Consider the following 16777-nt stretch of genomic DNA (forward strand, 5'->3'; position numbering starts at 1 on the left):
TACTTTATTAACAATGCCAAGACTTACAGATGAACCATTTGTATTGGTAAGTGAGAAATCCAATTGGTGCTGTGAGCCAAGTAAAGAGGGCCAGGACAATTCTGCTGTGATTTTGGATGTTACAGCCTTCTGAAGATCTGTGTCCACTTCAAATACAGCACTTAGCCTAGACATTAAAAAATGTTTAACAAACAAACAAACAAAGTAATAGTAGTTCATGGAATTTGCTTAATAAAAAAACCATAATTTCACAATTCTGCATTACAATTTTGATTTTAAAGAGAATTATATTTCATTAAAATATATTACCAGCTCTAGCTATAGAGATATAATGACATAACTGAGGGTGGAAATAATACTTAGAAATACATAAAACAGTTTGCATGGTAAACTGATGAAATCTATGTATAATTTGGTATATGTACGTCTCTGAGAGAAATGGGAGTTCAAAAATGTGAAAAATAAATAAAAATAAATAAATATGGGAATTGGAAGATATTTGTTTACAACCTCTACTGGTCATAGAGTTACGCTACTGCTCACACATTTAATGAACAGAACCATTATTAGTAAAGGTCACTATTGTATGCACATACTTCTACAGTATGCAATCAAAGAGTTTATGAACCACAATATGGCTAAATAGAACCATTCACAAGATGCTAAACTTAACTATCTGACAAACACATACTCTGATTCTTTGAACTCTTTAAAAGACTAATATAATCAGAATTGTCTCTTTGTGCATGTGCACATTTCTGTGTGTCAAAAAGATGAAGACAGCAAGTGCGAAATTACAACCAAAGCCCTGCCTATTTAAGCACTTATTTAAAAAGCTGAAGCATTGTTGCTCACTTATCTCTATTTTGATGCTGACTTCCTCTATGGGCATGCTTAGTATAACTAAGGAAAAACACTTATTACAGTTTAATCTATGATAACTTCTTCAGTATATTTGTCAAATGGTTTACCTTAAATTTCTAATTTCTAAATTGATTGTTGCAATTTCATTAGAAAATAATTTCTTTTATATTTCTTATTTGCTTAACACATATCATTTACAACTTTTTCACAAGCAAATGACCTATCTTAAAAGATCAGAGTTAACTCAAAAGTTACTATATTTTAAAATAAACTCACTGATTGTTTGAATAATCTCTTATTCCAATCCATTCTCTGAATAAATTATCATGCAACTCCCAATCTGAATCCCATGCATCTTCTTGCATTGATATACTGTGCTGTACTTTTGATTCAGCTAGGAAAAAAACAACAACCGATACATTATTTAATCCAAAATAACTTCAACAATAACTGCGCCTTTAATACTTAATTATAGAAATTATTACTTACATTTACTCAGAAAAGGCAAACCTACATAACAGTGGTTTCCACACTGTAAACCAGGATCAAAATAAATATTAGCTATCTGAAAAATATAAGCAAGATGGAAACACCCTGAATAACAACAATATATTTTGGGACAGCAAATATAGTGTACTCTTAATACTGGCAAACGCTACTTTAGACTATAAAAGTGAGTAATACTTCCCATTTGTATACCTGAGAATCTCAGAATCCTTTTAGTAGTTGTATATATGCAATTTCAAAGATGTGTGAGAGGGTTTGTGATCTACAGAATTTTAAGCCCTATATGATCCCCAATAAATATACTTGAAGTATGTCAGTGTTTTCACCAATGCAATAATTTCCTTCTTACTGATTCCAGTAAAAAGAGACCAAAAAAAAAAAAAAAACCTCCCATAAAGACAGAAAACTAAAGGAAGAAAAAAAAAAAAACCCTTTCCCTTTCCCCATCTCCCATCATGCCTCTGGAAGATTTGGGAAATGATGACAATTCTAGTACATAATCTCTCACACGATAATTCTGTTCATATGAATCATATTCAAATGCTCAAACCTTTGATTTTTTCCCTGGTTCTAGATCTTCCTTGTTACTTCGTATTCTCTTGTAATAAAACCGAACATCTTCTGATAATGATCGGATCTGTTGTATTTTCACCTTCTGTGAGAAAGAATTCATAAGACTCAAACTTTGATGAACTGCCTTGCCCTAGAAGAAGAAATATAAATGTTTTCGTTTTAATACTTTCGTGCCCAGGGTGACAAAATTCTGACACATTTATTAAAAACATTTAAATTGTTTGACATGTTCAGAGACCACTATAAAAACATTCACTTTAACATTTCATTTAGGCTATTCTAAGCCACACCAGTTGAATGATTTTTTATAGTTTAAATGATCACAAGTGAAGAAATGCTTTCGTGCAAATGTTTCAAAATCTGCCAATTTATTAAAGTGTTTAGGATTGAACTGTTCAGTCAGAGGATACTGAACTGTAAAAGGAAATCTTTCATTATTACACCTAAGCTATTCCAGTTATTCTGCTTTAATGTGATGCACTCAACCTAAAATTCATGAACATAAAAATACATGAAGAAATTAGGGTAGCAAACTCAATTATTTAACGAAGAGCTTGTAGAAACAGAAACCAAATATTTGTTCAGATATTTATATAAGGAATTCTTCGTCACTGGGCATACTAGCTGAGACAGTAGGAAATTGCAGCTCACCAACATTAAGACATTCATCATAGTCATAAATGACTAGATACAATATGATTATTATATGACTAAAGTATTTTTTTAATCTTTTGGTCAATAACAAATAGGATAAAAAGAATGATATACAACTGAGGGTTAAATCACAAAGTACTGATATGTTGCCTGTTTATATAAGATCTTCATCTAAGTATAGGTGTATACTTTGTTGCTACATTATATAAAGTGAGCAAACTTCTAGAGTGCCTAGATCACAGGTCGGCAACCCATGGCTCCGGAGCCGCATGCGGCTCTTTGAACCTTCTCCTGCGGCTCCCAGCCTCCTCTGCCATTTACAGAGAGAGAGAGAGAGAGAGAGAGACAGACAGAGACAGAGACAGATAAAGGTACTTGCACTTCCCTTCTCTCTCTCTCTGTGTGTGTGTGTAAAAAAGAGAGTGGCCTCACCCTGTCCTCCAATGAGCTGACAAGCTTATTGGGCGGGGCTCCTGCCTTGGCTGCGTCTCTGCAGGAAGCAGGAAGCAGGAAGGGCAGGAGAGAGCCAGCCCAATAAGAATCTGTGTCAACTTGTTGAAGAACAGCTTGAAGCCAGCTTGCCAGGTGAGCAGAAGATCGGAGAGAGGGAGAGAAAGAGAGAGGGAGAGAGAAAGAGAGAGGGAGAGAGAAAGAGGAAAGAGAGAGAGAGAAAGAGAGAGAGAACTCATGCACAGCAGCCTCTATTTCTTTTTAATTAAACTCCTTCAATCAAGCTCTCCACCCCTTGAGTGCGTGCACACGTGCGCATGCAAATTTTGTGGCTCCCAGTGTTTTCTTTTCTCTAGGAAACGGGTCCAAGTGGCTCTTTGAGTGTTTAAGGTTGCAGACCCCTGGCCTAGATGCAAAAAATAAGCCATTATTTGTTGAAGAAATTGATATCTCCTTTTTGTATATCTCTCCAAATATGTTCTGGAGGCTCAGAAATATTCCAGCAAAGACTTGGAGATGTGCAAGAAGTGAAATAAGGTTAAGTCTACTGATATAAAGCTGAATTTAGTTTAGTCTCTCTTTTCTCCATTTTACATGTTACTGTTATGTGCTCCTGGCCACTTTCCTTTGTGACCAGAGGCAAGCTCGCCTGACCAATAACAAGCCAAGACACAGTGAAGGCCTTTTGTTTTGTTTATTGCAATAAGTGGAGAGAGAAGCTATCAAAGCTTGGTTCTCTCCAAAGTTTTAACCCAAAATATTTCCTTCTTTATACATCCCTTGTCCCGGCCGCCACATCCCTCCTCTTTCCCCATTGGCTGAGATACTATGAGGTTATACTCTTTCCAACCGCCTATACACATTTCCTGATAACATATTAAATCATATTCACATATACAATAATAAGAAAAAATAGACATTTAAATGGTTATTTTAAACTCAGTAGATATTTATATCCCCATTTTAAACAATAAGTTCTTTTCCTGCTTTTCAATTCAGTGTGCCTTTCCTCTTATCTTTTTTTTATTGTAAATATTTATTAAGTTTTTTAAAATTTTTCAGAAATAAAACAACCCATCCCCAAACCTCCCCAACCCTCCCATTCCCTCCCCCGAGCTTCCCAGAGCTGAACATAGGCTTAATTAAGATTTCTTCGAATAATCTAAAAGAAAGTATAAACCATAATTAAATCTAAATACTAAAAACATTAATTAAACAAATTATAAGATGATTAACAATAATATATATATATAAGGAAATATAACTATCAAAAGAATAATACTTAAAAGAAAAAAGAATAAAAAAAAGAAAAAAAAAGAAAAAAATAAAATCTAAAAAATATTTTAAATTTTAAATATAAGTTATTGAAAAGCTAAATAATATTTTTTAACATCCAACTTATATTGTATAAAATCTATCCATTTTTTCCATACCGCAAAATACTTCTCCTGCGATTGATCCTTCAAGAAAGCCGAAATCTTTGCCATTTCCGCCAAATAAGAAACTTTAAAAAGCCACTCTTGTAAAGTAGGCAGAGATTCCTTCTTCCAACATTGCCCTACTAACAGCCTTGCGGCTGTAATTAAATTTAACATCAATGCTGTGTCTTTAATATCACAGTCAGTAACAATACCTAATAAAAACAATTGTGGGGTAAATTTTACCCTCCTTCTAAAAATTCTTTGAATATTCCACCATATCTTAATCCAAAAGGCTTTTATATTTTTACACGACCACCAAATATGATAGTAAGTAGCATCCAAACAACCACATCTCCAACATTTAGGCTGTAAGTCAGGATACATACGAGACATTTTTTGTGGATCAAGGTGCCATCTGTAAAACATTTTATAAAAATTCTCCCTTAAATTCTGGGCCTGTGTAAATTTAACATTCCTCACCCAAATAATTTCCCAGGTATCTAGTAGAACTGGTTCACCAAAATTTTGTGCCCATTTGATCATACATTCTTTAATTAATTCTGCCTCTGAATCCAATTCTACTAGCACCCCATAAATTCTCTTAATATGAGTTCGTCTTTGATATTTTACTTGTTTAAGAAAATTTTCATCTTCTCTAAGTAAACCCACATTACAGTCTAACTTCCATCTATCCACTATTTGTCTATACTGAAACCATGAATATATGATATTTTCTTGTGCTAGGTTTTCCAAAGATTTTAACTGCCAGTTTTTACCATCCCATCAAAGTAATTGTGCATAAGAAACACCATCCATCTTAACTCCTCTCCTTATCCCCTCTATCGCATGCCAGGGTACAGCCCATAATGGAATTTTAAAATCACTTCTGTAATATTTCCTCCAAACCCGAAATAGAGAAATCCTTATAATATGAGATTTAAAAACCCTATTGTTAAATTAACCCAATCACTAATTGATGTTAAAACCACCGCATCGTAGTACAATTTCAAATTCGGTACCTTAAGTCCACCTCTCTCGTGAATGTCTTGTATTATTTTAAGTTTTACTCTTGGTTTTTTCCCCGCCCAAATAAACTTATTGATACTTTTCTGCCATTCATTTAAATTAATCTCATTCTTTAAAATAGGTATCATTTGAAACAAAAAAAGAAACTTTGGCAGGACATTCATTTTAATCACCGCAATTCTTCCCAAAAGGGATAATTGCAATTTCTCCCAATTTTTCAAGTCTCTTTGTATCCTGACCCATAACCTTTCATAATTATTTTTGTACAATTTTGCATTGGAAACAGATAAAGTAACCCCCAAATATTTTACCTTGTCAACAACCTCAAAATCTGTCAACTTAACCAAAGTCTGCTTATCCAAAATGGTCATATTTTAGGTAATATTTTAGTCTTATTGCTTTTAATTTTAAAACCCGAAACCCGTCCATATTGGTATATCAATTGTAATAACTCTACTACAGAATAAGTGGGTTGGGACAGGGTGACCACTAAGTCATCTGCAAAAGCTCTTAATTTATATTCTTTTTTATTAACTTCTATTCCTTTTATTTCCTGTGATTCTCGAATTTTAATCAACAATATTTCCAAAATTAAAACAAATAACAGTGGTGACAATGGACATCCCTGTCTAGTCCCCTTTTCAATTGTAAAGACCTCTGATAAACCCCCATTAACAATAAGTTGTGCCGTTTGTTTTTGATAAATAAGACCAAAAGCTTGTAAAATTTTTTCTCCAAAATTCATTTTCTCAATTAATCTTAACATAAATTGCCAATTCAATTGATCAAAAGCTTTTTCAGCATCTAAAAATATCCTTTCCTCTTATCTTATTCAGCTTATTTTCCTATTCTCCAACCTGTCTTTTCCTGGCTAGCCATTTCCTATATATTTTTATGGCTTCTCTTCTTCCTTTCTCAGACCCAGCTATTTTTGCCTATATGTTTATCTTACTTCCTTTATGTTAACCTTTTCCTGACTCTCACCAATTGTGTTCTTCTATTCAATTAGTTTCTATTGTACTGCAGGTTTAACTGACTCTGAAGATTTATCATATTGATGCATATTTATCAATCCCCCCCTGTATTTCTGTATACTCTGATGAATCTTCATTTTTATTAGATAACATAAATTGAATCTTTACATCTTCTCCAGAGATGTTTTTCGCTACTGACCCCAATGTTTTGGTGCAAAATGAAATACAGCAGGGTAAACATTGGAGACAAACACAACATATAATACCTATCGCAACTATAAACACTAGTCCTATAAATATTTGTTTGAACCATCCAAAATTGGGAAGCCAATTTGTTAACCAACTCCAATCACCCCACATATTTTCATACTTTTGTTCAGGTCCTTTTACTACTGTCTGGACCATAGCAGATTTAAACATTGTTGCTTCTACTACATGTCCATAATTGCCTGATCCTTAATCTTCCCTTTCCCAATTTGCATTCCTGGAGGTATATAGTTCAGGGTAAATCTGGTGGCTCCAGAATCTATCAAGTACACCCTTTCCTCCTCCAAGGATCCCACCTTGGAGGAGGAAATATATTTTTATGACTTCTCTTCTTCCTTTCTCAGACCCAGCTATTTTTGCCTATATGTTTATCTTACTTCCTTTATATTAACCTTTTCCTGATTCTCACCAATTGTGTTTTTCTATTCAATTAGTTTCCATTGTATTGTAGGTTTAACTGACTCTGAAGATTTATCATATTTATCATTACTCTACAACAGAACTTTGACAATGTCATTAAGAAAAATTCCACTGTAATAGAATGAAAACAATCACTTGTCCTACATATAATAGGAAGTTCCCTTTCTGATAGGTTTTGTGTATGTGTGTGGGTGTTTGCTATTTAACAGGTATTGTACACATATCATAAATTCAAGTTTATAAATGCTACTCATGCAAAAATTAGTTACACTTGCAGAGCAGAAGCAGTTATATTTTTGAACGTGCAGCAGCATGGGAATTACTTGCATTTATTCTTAAAGAACATAAAAAGAAATTGCCTTGAATCAAAAATAAGGCCAAAAAATTGTGTTTTAACCATAGTTGCTTATTAAGTCACAAATATAATTGAAACACTTAATATTATCTTCTTAGAGATTAGATAGATTCAGTTACTCAGCCTACCTACTTTATAATTATGAATAAGCAAGTTAGGAAAGCACTCCAAGTTTGCTAAAAAAATTAAGACAATTCAGTACCTAATTGCCTTATAGTGCAAAGCATTCAATGAATTCCTGCAACATCAGCATACCTTTTATTTAGCAAAACTTTCCCTGAACCCATCATGAAAGCCAAAAACCAAGAAAAATCTTTTGAAAATTCCAAATAAATGCTTACTGGAAAGGAAGGTGGAAGCAGAATGTGTTTTGGAGAGCAAGTTAAGGAGCCTACAGCAATGACAGCCTTCACAGGAATTGTTAAGATCTACAGAAAAGGGAAGAAGCAATATAAACGTAATAATCTGAATCAGATTAATTTTTGTACCATCATTTCTACTGATAACACTTATGCGTTATGAAAATCAATTTTATAAACATATGTATGCTTATGTTTACTTAAAAAATTAAATTAATATCCACCATTATTTTCAAAGATCTACTACCCCAGAATTAAAAATCAGAAATAAAAGAAATTCATGATGCCTTCCTGTATCAGATTTGTGATTAAGAAGCTAATGCTTCTTAAACAAATCAAACTGCCCTGTGCTTTGCATTTTTTTGGGTCTGGGTCACTTTTATGTTACAGCAATTTAGCACTTTTCCTGTGTACTTGAACAAAGTTACAAAAATATCAGATTAATGTAACTTACTTTCAGAAAACAAACTTATAAAAAGAAGTAAAATTTCTGGTTTTGACATCAAAAAAGCTGTTCATACAGGCAGTCCTCAACTTACAACCAAAATTGGGATCAAAATGTCTGTCGCTAAGCAACATAGTTGTTAAGCAAGATGCCCTCGTAATTGCTTCACTCAACAACTGCAATCCTGGCACTCCCAGCTAGTCATTAAATGATCTCCTGGAAAGTTAAGTGGAACTCGAATCCTTGCTGCAGGCAGCTTTTCCACTCTCAAATATTCTTGCAATCTGACAAAGGATTTCCTCTCACTTCTGTGCAAGTTGCACATACAGGCTGCATAGCAAACTGCAGAAACAGAACTGGAATCCTTAAGATTTCTTTTCTTTTCCTACAGCCTACTGAAGAATTTCAGCTCCCTTCCATTTATAGCCCTCCTTGCCAGCTTCCCCATTTGATTCTCTGGAGAAGCTGGTGGAAAAGATTGCTAATGTTGATCACATGACCATGGGGAACTTGGCAACCAGCTATAAATTTGAGGTGGCTGCCAAGTACCCAAAATGCAGTCAAATGACAGTGGTGATGGGGATGCTTTAGGCCAGGGGTTGTGAAGCACTCTTTTCGAGGCTGTTGTGACTTTGAACAGTAGTTAAATGACCATTCATAAATTGAGGATTACCTGTAAATGAGTATTATGTACTGTATTCATTACAGTACATAATGAATATACTGGTAAGCAAAACAAAAAAAGATCAGTAATTGAAATCAAACTAGCTACCTCCAAGTGCATGGGTTTTTCCTTTTTAAATTTGTTTAGTTTCTACTTTCATACATGATACTTTCAGGATCAATATAATTTAGAATTGAGAAGTACCTCATAATCTGTTGTGATTTGTATAGCTCCATCATGGATCCCTTCAAGTTCTTTTGGTAATAATCTTACTCTGAATATAGTGTATGAACCAGGCATTAATGTTACCTGAAAAATAAAAGTAATTATGTATTCCAATTTAGTCTCTTATTTTTCCTCCAAAAAGTTAACAGTAATCTGAGTGATTTGTATGTTGAAAGAATAAGAACTAGGCTTTATTCATTGTTTTAAGTGTGAATTGCTCATCAATGTTATTTTTATGAGGCAATATATTTTAGAGCAGCAGTGTTAAGCTCAAATTATCTTGAAGGCTGCTTAAGGATTTTTTATTATCCCAAAGGATACAGCACTGAAATCTGATAAGAAAGACTCTGAATTCTTGTAATTAAAACAAATGCTGCAAAAAAGTGCACAATTCCTCCTATTTCTTTCTGTAGTTTTGTGGCAACGAGGCATTCCTTAATACTGTAACAGTACTAATGTTAACTGAAGTCTATGATCAGCACAATGCAGGCATAACTGCTTATTCTTTCTGAGAATGACTGAACACCCACATAGTGAACCTAAACGGCCTGATGGATGCACAGTGATGATCAGTTACACTGATAACTGCGAATGTAGTGGATGACTCTTGTATGGGTAACAGCTGGAAGCAACAAATTCACCTCCTTATGCTGTGCCTATCAGAGCTGATCCAGGTACTGTCTTAGATAGATCTTATTATTGCTTCTCTTATGAGGAGTTCCTTAAGATACCAGAAAAATCTTCAGGCCAGTGCAGGAACTTGACCCACTTGTCATTACCACTGTTCTCACTGCTATAGCTTCAGGATGAGAAGTATGATTCTATATCTGGGTTGGTTAAGCTAAGGAATGACTGCACTTCTAGTTTCAGAAATTCTTGCTCCTTGCTCCCACTGTTATTGTCACATTCCTCCTTGCTTTAAGTTAGGAAGCTTGGTGATGAACTTGGCGTGGCCCTACCAATATTATGAAGATGCCTTGATGTAGAGTTAGGAGTCCAGGTGTTCCTGAGCTTACCTGTCCAGGAACAAAGCTGTGCTTCCTACTCTAACGGCATAGAAAGGTGGAGCTTTAGCAGTCATGGTAGAAACTAGTTGTCCCTGGTCTGTCCCATGACAAACTGCAGTTTGAGATCCCCGCAAGAAACACTTTCTCATTCAGACTAATACAAATTGGAAATGTGCTGCCTTACTGCTTACCATCATTCTTCTCAAGGAATGATTGATATAAAGACTCACAAGATGATTTTGAGGATAAATGCAGCATGTAGTCTCTGTTTTAGACATATTCTGCACTTTTGTTGGGGGCATTACGGAATTGGTTTCCCATTAACTTATTCCAGGATATTTTTTCATCTCCCTAATCAAGCCAACAGCTCTGTAATCCACAGAAAGTCTCCCTTCAAAATATAACTCTGCTTATCTTCCAAGATTAGTCAAGATTAGGTTATCAAATGAAGGTATCTTATTTGTATTACTTTGAAATAAATTTCTATTTTTTTAACAGGTGGGAGAGTAAGGCTACCAGGAATTGCTTATTTGTGAAAACATCAGACACATTAAATATATTGGGACCAATTAAGTTATTTATTAAAAATGTAAATCATAATACATGCTTTCATCTACAGAATAAATACAAGAGGTAATAAAGAACATCAAGAAATATGTAACTTACCGAAGTTTGATCCAATATACTGGCCTTTTCCAAGTCTGGAAGACTAGCAATTATTGTAGTTCTATTGCCTTTTTCAGCAGCTAGGAGTTCTATGGTCAAACCATCACCTATCACATTCCAGCTTTTTAGGAAAAGCTTAGAAAAATAGGATAGTATTAGCATAAATAATAAAACTGATGAAAAGGAAGGAAGGAAGGAAGGAAGGAAGGAAGGAAGGAAGGAAGGAAGGAAGGAAGGAAGGAAGGAAGGAACTTACCTGAATTGGATTACTATTAAGCACTGCAAACATAATGGTGCTAGTTTCCATGGCACTTAATATACCAAAGTCAATTATTTGTTCATCAGGTTTTGGGGGTAATATAAAATACTAAAAAGAATAACAATATTAATTGTATTAAAAGGAGGATAACTCATACATCTGTTACTATAGTGAATAACATAAATCTTCTTTTCTTCCCCAACATTATTTATTCACTAGAATATTTAGATTATTTATAAATAAATAATCATTGTAATAACAATGTATTTGCCTTCCAGCTGTCTAGCCTGTAGGTCACACAATTATGGAAAAAACAATATCTGAATTCACTAATGTGCCAAGTCAAAATGTTTAAATGCAGCAGTATAAGTAACTAAACCCTATGCTCTAAAACCATTACACAGGTTCATTTCTATGCTGACAAACATTAAGTGAGACATCCTTACTTAACAATCCTCACCCCGTTCTCCCTGATGCCACCATTAAACAAATACACAGGTTGTTAAGTGAGTATGGGGTACCTCACGGACAGGGGAGGCCCTGGGAAGCCCACCACCCAGCTGGGTCCATAAAGGAAGCAGACAAACAGCAAATGGTTTGTAAAGTAAAAAAAAAAAAAAAAAACCAGGAGAAGGAAAAGCCCATATAGATTAGAACTTTGTCTCCCAAAAAGTAGAGAATGGAACTAGGGGATTAGCCATTTTGGATCTAATTCTCACTAACAGAGATGAAATGATAGACGGTGTTGGAGCCATAGGAACCCTGGGAGGAAGTGATCATGCAATATTAGAATTCAACATTATAGAAGCACAACCAATAGAACACAGTCAAACTAGAGTCTTGGACTTCAAGAGAGCTAATTTCAATAAACTTAGAGAGGGCTTGGGAAGGATTCCATGGATGAGAATCCTCAAGGGGAAAACAACTCAAGAAGCTTGGGAAATTTTGAAAAATGAGATAATAAAAGCACAGTCTAGCACAATACCAACAAAGAGGAAAAATAACAGCTCTCAAAAGAAACCAGCATGGCTGCATAAAGAACTCTCTGACAAATTGAAAGATAAAAAGGACAAGTATAGAAAGTGGAAAGAGGGGAACATAACTAAGTCAGAATATCAGCAAATAGCCCGAGCCTGCAAAGATGAAGTGAAGAAAGCCAAGGCTCAAAATGAACTGAAGGCTTGCGACCAAAGTCAAAAATAACAAAAAAAGCTTCTTTCAACATGTAAAAAACAAGAAAAAAGTGAAGGAAATGATTGGTCCATTAGTGGGTGGAAGTGGCAAGAAGGTGACAAGCAACAGGGAGAAAGCAGAACTATTTAACTCATTTTTTGCATCTGTCTTTACACAAAGGGAAAAAACAGACCAACCTATCAAAAATAGTGCCACAAAAAACAAAACAGAAACACAAGTTAAGATAGGCAAGAAAATCGTTAGTGAGCACCTGTCCAGCCTAGATGAGTTCAAATCGCCAGGACCAGACGGATTACACCCCAGAGTTCTCAAGGAACTGGCAGATGTGATATCGGAGCCACTGAACTATATTTTTCAAAGATCCTGGAACACAGGGGAACTACCAGAGGACTGGAAAAGAGCTGATGTAGTTCCCATCCTCAAAAAAGGAAAAAAAATGGATCCAGGAAATTACAGACCTATCAGCCTGACCTCAATACCTGGGAAGATCCTGGAAAAGATAATCAAACAACGAATCAACGAACACCTAGAGGCAAACAAAGTCATTACTAAAAGCCAACATGGGTTTGTCAAAAATAGATCATGCCAGACAAATCTTATTGCATTCTTTGACCAAGTGACAAAATTAGTGGATCAGAGGAATGCTGTGGACATAATTTACTTGGACTTCAGTAAGGCATTTGATAAAGTAGATCACAACCTACTACTTGACAAGATAGAAAAATGTGGGGTAGACAGAACCACCACCAGATGGATCCGTAGCTGGCTGACCGGCCGTACTCAGCGAGTGGTCCTCAATGGAACTGCATCTATATGGAGGGAAGTGTGTAGTGGGGTGCCCCAGGGCTCTGTTCTGGGCCCAGTACTCTTCAACATCTTCATCAACGATTTGGATGAAGGGATAGATGGGGAACTCATCAAATTTGCAGATGACACCAAGCTGGCAGGAATAGCCAACACTCCAGAAGACAGGCTTCAGATACAGAAGGATCTGGACAGACTTGAACACTGGGCACTAACTAACAAAATGAAATTCAATGGTGAAAAAAGCAAGGTTCTACATTTAGGCAAGAAAAACCAAATGCACAAGTACAGCATAGGTGGCACCATGCTCAATAGTAGTAACTGTGAGAGGGACCTCGGAGTCCTAGTAGACAATCACTTAAATATGAGCCAGCAGTGTGCTGCAGCTGCCAAAAAGGCCAACACAGTGCTAGGCTGCATTAACAGAGGGATAGAATCAAGATCACGCGAAGTATTAATACCACTCTTCAATGCCTTGGTAAGGCCACACTTGGAATACTGCATCCAGTTTTGGTCACCACGATGTAAAAAAGATGTTGAGACTCTAGAAAGAGTACAGAGAAGAGCAACAAAGATGATTAGGGGACTGGAGGCTAAAACATATAAGGAACGGTTGCGAGAATTGGGTATGTCTAGTTTAACGAAGAGAAGGACAAGGGGGGACATGATAGCAGTATTCCAATATCTCAGGGGCTGCCATAAAGAAGAGGGAATTAAGCTATTTTCCAAAGCACCTGAAGGCAGGACAAGAAGCAACGGGTGGAAACTAATCAAGGAGAGAAGCAACCTAGAACTAAGGAGAAACTTCCTGACAGTGAGAACAATTAATCAGTGGAACAGCTTGCCTCCAGAAGCAGTAAATGCTCCAACACTGGAAGTTTTTAAGAAGAGACTGGACAGCCATTTGTCCGAAATGGTGTAGGGTTTCCTGCCCGAGCAGGGGGTTGGACTAGATGACCTCCAAGGTCCCTTCCAACTTTACTTTACTACTACTATTAGGGCCTAGCATTGCATATCAATGTTAGAGAGGCTTCCAAACAAGTTTCTATGCTTAGCCAATGAAGCCATGCTTGTGGGCTAGGCTTCTGCCCTAATCAGCTGACTGTCAACAGATTACAAACCTCTCTTAGGCTTTGGGGAAGTCTCCTTTGCCCGCATACAAAGGAGGCAGCTTCAGGACATGCTTCCCAAAATCTTTCACTTGCTTAATGTCCTCCCTTCCCCAGAAATCCAGATTTCTTCAATAAAGATAACAAAACCAAAAACAAAAAAACCTGGGAGGGACAGATTTGTTAATTCACGACTACCACCACCCAAAAATGGGTGCTAAAACAAAGCTCTCTGTCTCTCCATAACATTTCATTTGCTTTTTACATAAAATGGTGACAGATAGAAGGGAAAGGAATAAGGTTCAAAAAACCTGATCAATCCACAATGAGGTTGGTAAATCTATGATGGAAGACTTCAGTCATTATTTCTAAATCAAAATATTTTATTACATTATTCACAAACTTTCTGGAAATATGGAATGATTTATCTACACATCAGGTAACAAAATACTTGCAAGTATCATCTGATTTTCTCTAGAAACAACATCCTTTTTAAAAAGCAGAATTTAAAAAGGAATGGAGCACCTATTTCTATGAAACTATTATTGTCTGGCAAATGGATACTTAATGATGCCTGCATATTTTCATTCTCTCCTTTCCATGTGGCCAATTAATCACAGTTTTTATTTTTAATCCCAGATTTGAATTTTGCGTAAGAAATATTTTAATTAAAAATAGTTAAAGCCTACATCCAACACATGCCTCTTTCTGTGAAACTGGTGAATTTAAAAAAAAAAGTCGACTAAGCTTGCACATTTAATTGTATTCTGCTAAAATCTAGCAGTAAAAAAGTTAAGTATATCTGCACTTTTTCTGACAATAGCCAATGGGAGAAGGAGTTTCTCTTTGGATTTAGATCCCTCTTGAATTTGGCAACATCTGATTTCATCAGGCTATTTCCAAAGCACAAAATTAGAGCAGAAGTGAATTTTGCAGCTAGTGCATATCCTTTAATTTGGATTTAAGTAAGCTGAAAGACTAAATTTTAAAGTTTTATTTTGTGTTCACATAAAACATTTCACTATATATGAAATTACAATGAAACCCTATGTTTTTCAAAACAAGGGAGAAAAAAAAATCAAAGAGCGTAGTACTCACATCTAAAAATCCAGTATATGCTCTCACAGGTAGATGAAATTTAGAGGCATTGGTAATGAGCAGAATATTGTTGTCAATGTGGAAAGATGATAAAGAAGCCACAAAAAAAAGAGTGAAAATATATCTGGATTCATTTGATGGAATTAAAACTGGTTTGCTGAAGTTGTGAACCTAGTTTAATAAATAAAGCAGCAGTTAACTTTAAATACAATTTGTGTAACATTGAAAATTTATAAAATAATGCCATATATAATGGAGCTTACTTTAAACGTTGCTTTGATTTCTTCCGGAAGTATTATATCATGAATGAAGACTGCAAAATTGAATGTGTTTGTTAAAAAGATTGATTTTTCCACAGAGTCTGTTGGACTGTCACGAATATGAAACAATGTTGCTGCATGATCAAATCCCAAATATCTATTTCAAAATAAGAACATTGAGGGGGAGATTTATGCACTCTTCTAATAGTAGTTATTACACATTTTTTTCTAATAATATTGAACTAAGATTGTTTTGGAAAGTTTAATATAGTACTTCTACAAAAAGAGCTTTAAACCCAAACTCATTTTTCATTTCCATATTAATACCCCTTCCAATCAACATATTCTGCCAAAATTAGACATACAAGTCATTCAAATAAATGAAGAGTGGGCAATTGCCAACTGCAAGATTATATAGATATGTCTTCTATTTGAATTTCAGTAACATGATTCTGATAAATTATTCTATGCTACCCAGTTCAATTACATTGGACTTAATAGAACTCAACAGTGAAAGATATACCACTCATTCCCCAAATCCAGGAAAACAATGGAAAAATCATATCTTGCTTTAACGCTGTTCAAATAAACCAAATCCCACAATCCTGAAATCATTTTACATTACTATAAGGAGCTATTCAATTGTTTAACTATCTATCTATAAAATGTTGTGCAAAGTCAAAAATGCAAAGCAATTTTCAAAAATACATGCTAATGTAACCTTACCCATCCAATACTTCTGCCTGATATGGAATTTCAAGTTTTGAATAGGTCTTCTCTTTTGCTTTCACAGTTATTTTTCCAGAAAATTGTGCAGGTTGTTTTGCTTTTGATGCTATGATATGTACACATTTGCATACACATAACATGAACAAAAAGAATCAATGTTACTTTATGTACATTTTAACTACACACAAACATATCAGAAGCTGTTATTTTGATATTTAAGCATAATACTGTAAGTATTATGTAAATATTATTTGCAAACTAAAAGTGAGTACTCATTTTTTTTTTAGTCAAAAGGAGAAGATGGAGCCTTCAACAGATTCTTCACTTTGAATTGTTTTGTGTATTACAGTATATTGAATCAGGTAATACACAGTAAAATTTCAGTATTGGAAGAGACCATGGAGATAATCTATAGTTCAAACTCCTGCCCACTGCAGGAATCCATTA

General features: G+C 35.1%; 1 protein-coding gene across 1 annotated transcript in view; it reads right to left on the reverse strand.

The window, feature by feature from the left end:
* The window catches only part of TMEM131 (transmembrane protein 131), a 134584-nt gene that overhangs the window by 48801 nt on the left and 69006 nt on the right, over nt 1–16777 (reverse strand). The window contains exons 13-23 of the mRNA XM_039340650.1: nt 16328–16436; nt 15605–15758; nt 15342–15512; nt 11134–11244; nt 10878–11012; nt 9184–9288; nt 7853–7939; nt 1922–2074; nt 1354–1429; nt 1141–1258; nt 28–166 (exon numbers count right to left, since the gene is read on the reverse strand). Of these exons, the coding sequence (XP_039196584.1) occupies nt 28–166; nt 1141–1258; nt 1354–1429; nt 1922–2074; nt 7853–7939; nt 9184–9288; nt 10878–11012; nt 11134–11244; nt 15342–15512; nt 15605–15758; nt 16328–16436 (1358 nt within the window). The remainder of the gene's footprint in view (nt 1–27; nt 167–1140; nt 1259–1353; nt 1430–1921; nt 2075–7852; nt 7940–9183; nt 9289–10877; nt 11013–11133; nt 11245–15341; nt 15513–15604; nt 15759–16327; nt 16437–16777) is intronic.

Source organism: Crotalus tigris, unplaced genomic scaffold (genome assembly GCF_016545835.1).
Source record: "Crotalus tigris isolate CLP2741 ecotype Arizona unplaced genomic scaffold, ASM1654583v1 scf7180000017753.6788120, whole genome shotgun sequence".
NCBI classification, from domain to species: Eukaryota; Metazoa; Chordata; class Lepidosauria; order Squamata; family Viperidae; genus Crotalus; species Crotalus tigris.